At 40.9% G+C, this 10,812-nt stretch overlaps 1 protein-coding gene across 16 annotated transcripts in view; it reads right to left on the reverse strand.

Annotated features, from left to right (window-relative positions):
- Positions 1-294: 294 nt before the first annotated feature.
- LOC103471737 (protocadherin gamma-C5-like) overlaps positions 295-10,812 on the reverse strand; it is a 276,959-nt gene continuing 266,441 nt past the window's right edge. For 8 of the 16 annotated variants that reach the window (XM_017307057.1, XM_017307044.1, XM_017307043.1 and 5 more), the window contains 4 exons: positions 8,579-8,637; positions 7,651-7,704; positions 4,880-4,977; positions 295-2,925 (listed from right to left, as the gene is read on the reverse strand). In XM_017307057.1, coding sequence (XP_017162546.1) covers positions 2,642-2,925; positions 4,880-4,977; positions 7,651-7,704; positions 8,579-8,637 — 495 coding nt within the window. In that variant the 3' untranslated portion in view covers positions 295-2,641. The remainder of the gene's footprint in view (positions 2,926-4,879; positions 4,978-7,650; positions 7,705-8,578; positions 8,638-10,812) is intronic. The other 8 variants (XM_017307058.1, XM_017307047.1, XM_017307046.1 and 5 more) reach the window with 3 other exon arrangements.

The following is a 10,812-nucleotide window of genomic DNA, read 5'->3' on the forward strand; positions in this document are numbered from 1 at the left end:
TTTCTACGTTTTCTTTTTGAATTTAGTGGTTCATATTTAGTCTTTTTACAATAACCTAAAATCACCTCAACAATTAGAGGCTGTTAGTTTTTAGTAAGTAAGTAAATGTTTCACACAAAGTTGGTTAAGTTCCGTTAAACCCTCTCATTTTGGTTTTGTTCCATTTATCTTTCATAAAATCATAAACAGATTTATAGATTGACTTGCCTGCACTGTTGCATATTAAAGCTGTTAAACGTCAGAGTAGGATTACTCTGATTACTGTAAACGGATTTAAAACAAGCACTGTACATGTAAGGTTTTTCAAATGATTTCTTTTATTTGAAATGTCAGTGTCCAAGAGAAAATAAAACAGAAATATAAATATTAGCATAAAAATAAGAGAGTAACACAGGGGTGTAGCGTGGGGGAGAGGGCAAAGCGTTTTATAAGAAAGATAATACAGCAGGATAGAGTAGTATTAATTCAGCAGCGGACAAACTTACACATATATAATATTTATAATCATTTGTTCATATGGACAGAAAGAGAATGAGAGGCATTATTTCACAAATGCACAAGAGAAAAAATCACCGCAAAGTAACATTAAGAGGTTACAGAAGGATAGAAAGACTTCCATATTTTTTTTTTTGTTTCATTTCTTTACAGGGTGATAAAGGGTAGTAAAGAGAAAAAATAAACACAAAAATATGCGCAACACATACCACAAGTTAACTAGTCTACGTGTGTCACTGTTTTTTTTTTTTTTTACTCATCTAAAGTTATCTTTAAAGTCATTTATTTACACTGAAGAGTTAGTTGGCTTCAATGGTGCTCAGTTACTACATTGCAACACAAACTGTTGAAGAACATGTCAAACGTTTTGATTATTGTTGATAAATTTGTGTATTTTTTTTTTTTTTTTAGCTGTGGTTTTCATTTTTCTTGAAAAACAAAATGCAAACACATTCCAGTAGTAAGCCGCGCCTTGTTGAGAGGGAACAGTTGGAGAAGGTCCCTGCTGTACAAATACTTGGCTCATACCATCAACCGGACTCGTGTTTATTTACAGTGGGTTAGGAGGCTCGCAGGGCGAGGGGTTGGGGAGCGGACGCAGACAGGTGAGAGGCGGAGAGGGTCGTGTTCGCCACCGATTTCAAAAGCAGAGAAGATGCCCCAAAGGGGCCGTCTCCTCACCAACAGGTCTGACTGTGCTTGGCTCTGTTGACCTCTATCAGGGTCAGTGCATTGGAGGAAAATTAAAAAAGGGGCGGGCAGGCCAGCATTGGTTCCTCTGTACATTCAGTGGGTAGAGCCAAAGGTTGCAGGTTGTACCCCACCTCAATCGGTTTAGCTCTCATCGATCCCCCTTCGCTCCCCTTTGACCCAGCCTGCGAGCTGCCTTCTTTTCCATGCAGTTTTATCCTGACAGACAGATGTATGGCAACGTATCTTAAAACAAAACCCCCTTTATGCTATTGAATCAATATCTCCCAAAAGGAAAAAAAAGGAAAGAAAACACATCAAGAAATTTATTTTCAGCACCTCAAGAAAGTGAAGGGGAAACTCCGTCGAGGCCCTAGAGGCTTACAAAGTGTCTAGAAACGCCTAAGCACTTAAGTTTACCACATCTACAAGTTTCCCTAAAGATTGAAGTGATTACAACCCCAACTCAGTCTCTTCTTCAGCATACGAACAGTGCATTTCTCATAGTTTGGCTCAAATCGGGGGGTGAGGGAAAGGACACTAGCTGGGTGCAAGAAGGGATGGGGGGGGGAGAGCAGGAGGACATGTCTGTACTCGTCCTGAGGTTTTATACAGGTAACCAGGATAAATCTGAGTACGCGCCACATGCCTTCACCACAGTCCTCTGCCAACCCCTCCCTTCAACTGTGGGTGCATGCTCAGATCATAAAAAATATCAGATTAAAGTCTTAAATCTTTTTTTTTTTCCTAAAACTATGATTACAAAAGTTATTCTCGTTTTCTGTCAAGTAAACACTACGTGTGCATTACGTTGACCTGCGATTGGAGGGAGGAACAAGGATTCAGAATGTTCCCCTCTTTGCTTTTGCAATGCATAGTTTGCAACTCTAAACTAGCATATGTGGTTTGAACCTTAATGAGCATGCAGAAGAGTCTGTAACACCTGTCAAACAGCAGCCTTATGCTTTGCGGCTGACCCTATGGAGGAATATAATGAATGGCAACTAGCGAACTTTACAATAGCCGGCTTTCCGCTTTCGGAAAGTGCACAATAAATCCAACATKWAAGACATTAACTTTTCATCTCTGAATACATCGCTGTGTGTAGCCTTGTCATTCCAGCAAGGTTTTTTTCACACTGAATCTCTTTGTCCATTATTTTATTTTATTTTATTTTTTTCATTTAAAGAAAATAATGGGGGGGAAAAGAACAACAACAGCAACCCCCCATACCCATCCAAAAAATATCTACCCACAAAGATTACATGAACAATACTAGACCTTTAAGCACAACATGGGTTAGTAACACTAAAACCTCCAGCACATTTGGATTCTTGGAGAAAATCTTCAAAGAACCACCAACAGCGTCYATGTGACAGCAGATACCTAATGGTGGGGTGTGGGGGGTTGGGTTTCTCATCACTTCGTTGTGCCTCCGCCTCCTCTCCCCCGGCATCTACTTCTTCTCCTTCTTGGTGGACTTCTTCTTGGAGGCGGGGGTCTGGGCGGCTTTCGGAGGCTCAGCCTGTGCCGAGGCCTGAGGCGGAGGCAGCGCCTGCTGCGTGGCCTGTTGGGCCGTGGCCTGCTGCTGCTGAGGGTTGGAGGTGAGGGTGGCCGTGCTCCCAGGGATGTACACGTTCTGGCGATAGTCGGGGACATGCTGCAGGGTGAACTGGGGGCTGTAGCGGGTGCTCAAGCCCATGGTGCCGGGCCCGAGGGTAGCCGTCGCCTCACTTACTTCTGGGGAGAACAGAGACAAGAGTTTGGGGGATGACAGGGGAGGAAGAGGAAGAGGAGGAGAAGAAGGGTGGAACGTGTTAAAAGTGCTGGAAAGTTTTAAGGCGGCAGTGTTAAAAGAAGCAGTGAGAGTTAAAAAAAAAACATGGCAGAAAAAAAAAGGCTAATACCTAAGCTAAACGAATATGATGTGAATGGAAGTAAAAGCTGACGGCTGAATAAAAGGAGAAACAGTGCAACAGGAGCAGAAGCATGCTTGTTTGTGTTAACGGGTCTGCACTGGGCATGCTCTGTGTCTTCAGCTGCATGACGTAGCTGCTCTGCTCATAATTCTCCCAGAGCCCCTGCATTGCAGAGCCAGAAACACAAATGCTCCCTCCCCCCCTTCCTGGAGCTCCTCTTACACCATATAAAACACACATATGCAGGCAAAAAAAAAAAAAAAACTTCTGAGAATTTTTGTAAAAATCCTTTTCAAAGAGCAAGACTAATGCTGAAAACAAAATTAGCTCCAGTCGATGCATGGAACAATAAGGCTAAGCAAAATGACCTTCAGTGTTTATCTACAGTCGCTTTTAACCCTTTCCTCCCTGATCGTTGTAACCGTTCAATCTTGTGCTGATATTCATCTAATCAGACTTTTTCTCCTTCAGCTTGGATTTTCCTTCCAGTGGAAAAATGAAATCCACACGACATCCTTCTGTGATGTCCAAGATTGGAGTGTGAGTTTCTCAAGGGAAGGAAATATGATTTGTTAAAATAACACTGGAAACAATGACTTTAGTTTGTTTTTCCGATTGGTTTTCTTACTCTGCTTTCTGCAAATATGATCAATATTTTCCATGAGGTATCAAATACTTGCCAGGTCGATAATGACTCACTACATGAGTCACTATGTACAACAGGAGCAAGAAATGGAATGATAATAGTTCATAGATGTCCCTGGAGCGCTGCTTATGTTAAAACACTTTACGGATGTGTACAGTAGAAACACACCTTGGTTGTGTTTTTAAATTCAACACTGTACTGCAGAAAGGAAAACAACTACAGGTACTCATGTCCGCTCTCTGACTTTGGGTACTTATTACCACACGACCTCAAAGTAGAAATTTTTTCCAATGTGGACAGAGAGGGCTTTATCAATGAATGAGTCTGGCTGGACGCTGTCCGAGCAAACAGGAAGGCACACAAACAAGCACTTCCCACGCAGCCATGTGCACACGAAGAGACAAAAAGGCTAGCAGGGAAGGAATAGAAAAGAGAAAGATAGTAGCTGCGTTTCCATTAACCATAAAAATGTGCCAATTGAAATTACGAACATAAATCTGCTTAACGGAAACTTTGAACAATTTTGAAAAAAAAAAACAACTGTTTTTACTAAAAAGTTTCTGCGCTATCATAATGGATGTATTTCGCAAAACTACAATGGAGACACTTTTTTCACATCACACAAGTCACGTGGTCAACAGTCGGATGTTGATTGGCAAAAATGACAAAGGAAGTAGTTGGAGGATGATGGTTTGTTTTTGTGTTTGTTTGCTCTCACAGCGTTGCACAGCTCATAAGAATTTGTGTCATTCAAATGTGTTGAATCCATACCTCTATTTTAAAATTGCCGACTACAATTTCCCCAAAATGCAGCGTACGTAGCTGCTCCCTTGTATGAGGGGCTTTTCACTCCAACGCCTGAATAAGACGCCAACAATCTCCTCTGATGACTCATAACTAATTTCTGAGTTATGAATATATCTCCTGTAACTGTTTACATCAGTCACTGCCATGATTTTTAACGTCTTATCGCGTGAACAAGCTTATTCATGTGTGATTTTAATTCAATTTCTTATTTAACTGAAACACCGCAATTACGAAATTGTGTTTTTTCTTTTATAGAATATCGACAAAATACCTGCGCACGTTTGTAATGGAAACACAGCTGGTGACAAGGCGTCGGACTCACCGTTGGCTGCTGCCATCAGTGCCTGAAGCTGCTCGGCTTCGGTGGGGGGCTGGGGCCAGGGGCCAGTTCCCATGGCTACCTCAGGTCCTCCAGTTGCCCTAGAGGTAAAAAGAAAAATAACAAAAAAACAGAGAACACCTAAGTAAGATGTAGACGACGATCCTCAGCAGTTTGTGTGATTAGCTTAATGACTTCACAGTTGACGCTTTGTAATGTAAAAAGCAAAGCAGCTGATGGTTGGACTCAGCAAGAATAACAAGAAGGATGTATAGTTTACAGAACAGGGCGGATCTCAAACGGTTGTGGAGGCATGAGCAAATGCATGTGCACACAGCAGCCAGCAAGCAGTGTGTTGGTGCATCCATGGTACCACACTCACTGGTGTGCCAGTGAGCACTGAGCCCTCTAGTAAATCCGGCTAAATATTTAATGATTCCTTCTTTTAATGGAGGAAATAGCAAGTCTACATGGTGGCACACGTGGCGCCCATTGAGCGCTGAACATTTCCATCTGGGCAAACTTTGTCTTCAAAGCCTGGTTTATTTACAGTCTACAATTTGCATGTGAGGCGAACAAAGGAGAAAGCAGACATTCACCAACCTTCTCCCCACATGTGCAGCAGACCATCATGCGCTCAACTGACAACTAGATCACAATGCTCTTAATTCTGCTTGGACTACTGCTGCTAAATAGCAAATAAAGTTTGCAATTTGTTTGTTTTTTGGGTTTTTTTAAAGGTAGCATACATTATATAATTCTATGCAGGTGACGTTCTGTTATTTGCATACACTTTGTATAACCCCGGCTTTAGAAGTGCTGGACAAATAACTCGCAGGACAGCAAAGGGACTTCTTTGTTAGCAACAAAAATAACTATCAGTCTACGTGGAACATTGATTTTTTTTGGCTTTTCACTTAAGAAGACTTAGCCGAGGACTATGTGTTAAAAAAAAGGGTTCATAATAAACGGCTAAAGCAGAAATGTATACACAGCACAGTGAAAAGGCTTTAGGCACCTGAGATATCCATATATTCTTAGATAGCTACATGGAGCATGTTTCTGAGCACAACCTGAGCTATATACAGATATTCCTACATTTGGTCATTTTGCCCCATCGTCATTTCATACCCTAATTTGGTATCAGGCCAATAATACGTTAAAATAAGATGCAATTTTATTTTTTTAGAAATTGAGACACAATTATGTGAAATTACAACAATTTGTGTTTACAAATAAAGATAGTATTTTGATGCACAATGGCTTCAAGTACATTTTTACAAAATCATGTCTACAGTTATGAAAATGGAAGTGGAAAGAGACAAAATAGCAACATGTGGATATGAAATGGAAATATAAATTGAAGATGGGCAAACTGAGCAAAAGATCCTGTAAAAATGGTTTGAACTACACGCAGTCTGAATTTTGAGTTGTTTTATGCTCACATGAAGATGTTATGAGAGATTAAATCAAGACAACTGAGGTGAGGTCGGTACTGCAACTACTAAGGTGTTTTAGACTATTTGAAGCAGTGTTGTAGTTGGTCTAATTTTCTTTTTATTTCATCCATCGCTGACAAATTAAAAGAATTACAAGCCTCGTTTCTAAGGTCCTCAAATGATCTTAAGTGCCTCAAACCTTGGAGAGATAAACACAAGGGATGCTCACAGGAACAAGTTTTTCCTTCTCTAAACCACCTGAAAAAAAACCTTAAATGCTGAGAAAAATGTGTCTTCCAAAAAAAGCAAATTGCATTGGACAAAATAATAATAATAAAAAGGAATTCCAACACAAAAACTAAGGCCTTCTCAGAGAACAGGTTACCAGTTTGTACTGCAAAAAAAGCGGTTCTCAGTTTCATGCCAGAGACAGAGACGGAGAGAGAAACATCTAGCTCTTGTGCCAGGCAGACAATGAAAAACAGACAGAGTAAAAAAACAGTGAAGGCGACCATTTTGTGCCTCTTCACACATTTTGAGATAAAAAGGAAGGCTTGGTTCAAGCTAAATTAACATCTAGTTAGACTTATCGCATCCTGTGGTTTTGTTGAGCATTTCCTGTTGTCGGGATTATCGCTTCCTGACCAAGAGAATTATCCTAAGTGGGCCAGAAAGGACCATCAATTTCCCTCTCCGCAACCTTTACATGACATGTTTTTACCTCCTCTGGCAAACTGGTCCTTTTCAGCACTAGTACTTTGATTGTAGCAATTCAATGCAGGTTTTTGTTTCCTCTGGAAGAGGATTTCTCCGATGCTATGAAACATCCATTTTTATTATCCTCTGCTTCATCATAAATCACAGAGAAAAGCTGCATGTGGTGGTGTTGGGCTACAACATCACAGACACACATCAAAGGCAGCAAAGAAGGAGAGGAGAAAAGGAGCTCTCGGACTTAAACGACTAAATGTATAGCACACATACAAGGCCACAGCAAATCTACAGAAAAAAACAAACAAAAAAAAAACACTGCACAGAAATATGCCACAGTCCTCGTTCTATGCCACAGCAGGCATTGTGGCCTATTTGCACATCGACCAACAACAAACCCCATCAAACTTTCAGGGAGGCTATCAGAAGCTATGGGTTAGGTACAACTACACACAGCACAGCACTCGACTGCAGTGCACTACCTAAAGTTTTTTCAGTCACTCTCTGCCCTTAGGAGAGGATCCAATTCTTTTTTTCCACTGATGGATTAGAGGGTTTAGCTGAACCCCGATCAGCTGCTAAGGACAGAAAGCGACCGCACAGAGTCTAAGTCTAAGCTGGTACCTTGTCCCATTCTTCGGCGTCCATCGTATGTGTGTACCGTATGGCATGTGGGGACTAAAAACACAACAAGTTATACAAACCGAAAGAACCACTGTGTATTTAGTTGAAAGCTGGGGTTAATTTAAAAGGACATTTCTGAAACAATGTGCTGTTGCATAAACTTTACATTTCTTTCAGTTTTTGTCAACTTTGGGTCTGTGCAGCCAAAATCTAATATATTCTGTCTCGTGTTTTCTAGCTATACAAGTTTTGCCTCAGCTGGTGTGTTTCAGGGAAATGACTTGACTTACTCAACTTATGCGCAATCACTGCTGGGAAAACAGTTTTATCCCACACAACATGGGCTAAAAGCAAAACTCACACTTAAAAAAAAACCTATACATTTGAAACAGATAAAAAAAAATCTCACACCTGATTTTAACAGGGAAGGCAAGAAAAAAAAAGAAGCTACATTTGGCTTTTGTGTCGGTGGAAAATGAAGATAGAGAAAAATGAATAAACACGTTATCCAACCCCCACTCCCCCAGCTCTGGGTCAGTGTCGCTCATCAGCAGTACTGAGTGATGGCGCATAGGCTCGGGGAGAGCAGGGAGGAGAGACACAGCAGGGGAGGGGGAGGGGAGTGCAAGCTGTGGCAGCCATTTTATAAGGCAGCCTGGAAACAAGCAGAGATTCTCATTCAGGAGTCTGGAGACATCTAACAGAATCTTTCAGTGGAATTTGACCAAAGTCGATGCTAACGTGCCGCTCCAAGTCAGACTAAGACGTTCACGCCGTCATGACTTCAAAATCGACCGCCCCAGCAGGCGACTTTTCTCATCCGATTTTATTCTTTCATCTTCATGTTGAACAACAACGCTGGGGCTGATATTAATTAACACTTTAGCTGTGTGCGTAGGGGTGTGCGTGTGTGTCTCAGTTAACTTACCCACTAGGTCCAGGTCTCTGTCCTTGTGTGAAGCGCCAGTCATTGTTGGGGGGTTTTTGCTGCAGAGAGAAGAGAAGATGCAACATGAAATGGACGTTTCATTGCAGCAACGGCAAAAACGTCTCTCAGGTTTGTCTGTGTGTGTGTGCTTTGTAACTGAGACATCTGCATGTAATAAAATGTGTGTGTGTTTGCGGAAGAGTTCCCTTTTGTGTGATTCAGAAAACATGAGGCTCAACAAAGAGCTACAGATGGCTACAAATGTGTTGAAGTTCAGGCGACCATGCTGTTCTAAAGGCCATGAGGCCACAAACTGCAGCACAGGAGCACATTTACACTGCAGTGCAAGGTTTATACAGACTAGGAACAAACAGGTAGTTCAAGAAGAAAAGTACATGATCAGTGAACAAAAAAAAGAAAGAAAAAGATGTAAAACTCTAAAAAGCATCGACGCAGCCAAAATATAAAAATTGATGACTAGATAGCTAAGTTCTCACAAAATGATTAGTTGATGTAAAAGAACACAGAAAGTCCTTGGATATTCATTTAGTTTGTGTTCTGAAATCAAGACAGTCCATGTTCCTAACTAATCCTGGATAAAGGCTTCTCTCTATACATCTCTGCTATTCTTTATTAATATCTTCAAGCCCACTGCACTCCTGTCCATCTCTACCCATGTCGCCATGTCTTTCTCATCTCTCCTGCACTCTCCCTCTCTCATTGTGCAGTGATGCGGTGAATAAGAAAACCCTGGCTTAGCTCCAGACTCTGCCGCCTAATCGACACGAGAGCTCCCGGGAGAGAGAGAGAGTCCAGCAGCCCAATGTGCTGCATTATTAAAAGAACTGTCCTACCCGAGGGAATGATGGAAAGATACAAGGGAGCAAGGGAAAAAAACAAACATGGAATCCAGCAAAACATTTCTACACAGAATGGAAACAAGATAAAACTTTTGAACATCATGACCAAGAAGAGGATAATAGTAAATCAACTTTCTTTTGAAATGATTTCATGTATTTCAAGGAATAGTAAAATGGTAAAGGTGCACAAATAAGGATTTATGTGGCCCTGTCATCAAGCAATTATTAATATTACAGATAGAATATCTATAACAGGACTGGGTCCATGCTAAGAAGCTAAAAACAAACTCAAAAAATGTGAAAATATGCGTGGGTGTGAGAGTCTGTCTGAGTTGTAGGAAGAGAAAAAGATGAGCACAGACCAACGGGACAGAAAGCACACTCATTCAGAATTTTTTTTTGTCAGTTTTTAGCTTTGATCATACCAAATGTATACCCTACTGGCATACAACACTTGCAAATTTACATCTCTCCATACATTATGCTTTTCTGTGTTTTTGCATGTAGGTGTGAAATGATGCATTTCTATTTGACACATAAAAGATTATTTCAGTATGTTTCCATTAGTAACTTGAAAACTTTTCTTAGTTGCACTATTTTTTTTTTTAACAAGCTATCTGTGCGGCAGCATAGATCAAGGTTTCAAAGGATTATCTGTGAAATGGACTTCTTATCTACTCTAAAAGAAAAACATTAATTTGCATAAAGGTCTGCGTATAAAGGTTAGACAAGTAGGACACAAGTACTCAGTTCGGAGCAAGGCTAATGGAGCTCTGTAGACCGGGATTCTCACCCAACAATCACAGTAACCTCGCAGCCATCAGTCTTTTTCTGTACATCTTTCACTCGAGTCAAAGAGCTCCGAGGCATCTCCAGGTTAATTACAACCTCACCGTGTTTCACCTTAATGCCATTTGAGGACTACCATGTGTAGAGCTGGATTTAGCAGTGGGTTTAAGTTAAATGCATGAGGACACGACACACCTGAATGCCGTCCCTCGAGTTGGTGAGCATATGAGTGTGAGCCATGCACAATAATCCCACATACAGGCAAAAAACTTCTCTAGCCAGTTGTTCTGTTTGTATGTTCCAACATATAAACAACGCAATCCATTTTGTTCCAACATCTGGCAAGAGAAACATATGCATGTACAACACACTCAGATTCTAGACGTGAAGCAATTGTGTTGGTGGAAGCACAACATAAATGTGACGTTTATAAGACACACGTTGGGGTTTGTGATTATGTTTACCAAATGCAAACATAATCATGCCAAACGCAATAACGCTACCAGTATTGTTGTGCTATTATTTCAACATAGAATGGCTTGTGAAGTTTTATAAGAGGATATCTTTTGTACAGTTATATATATA

This window comes from Poecilia reticulata, linkage group LG10 (assembly GCF_000633615.1).
Source record: "Poecilia reticulata strain Guanapo linkage group LG10, Guppy_female_1.0+MT, whole genome shotgun sequence".
Taxonomy (NCBI): domain Eukaryota; kingdom Metazoa; phylum Chordata; class Actinopteri; order Cyprinodontiformes; family Poeciliidae; genus Poecilia; species Poecilia reticulata.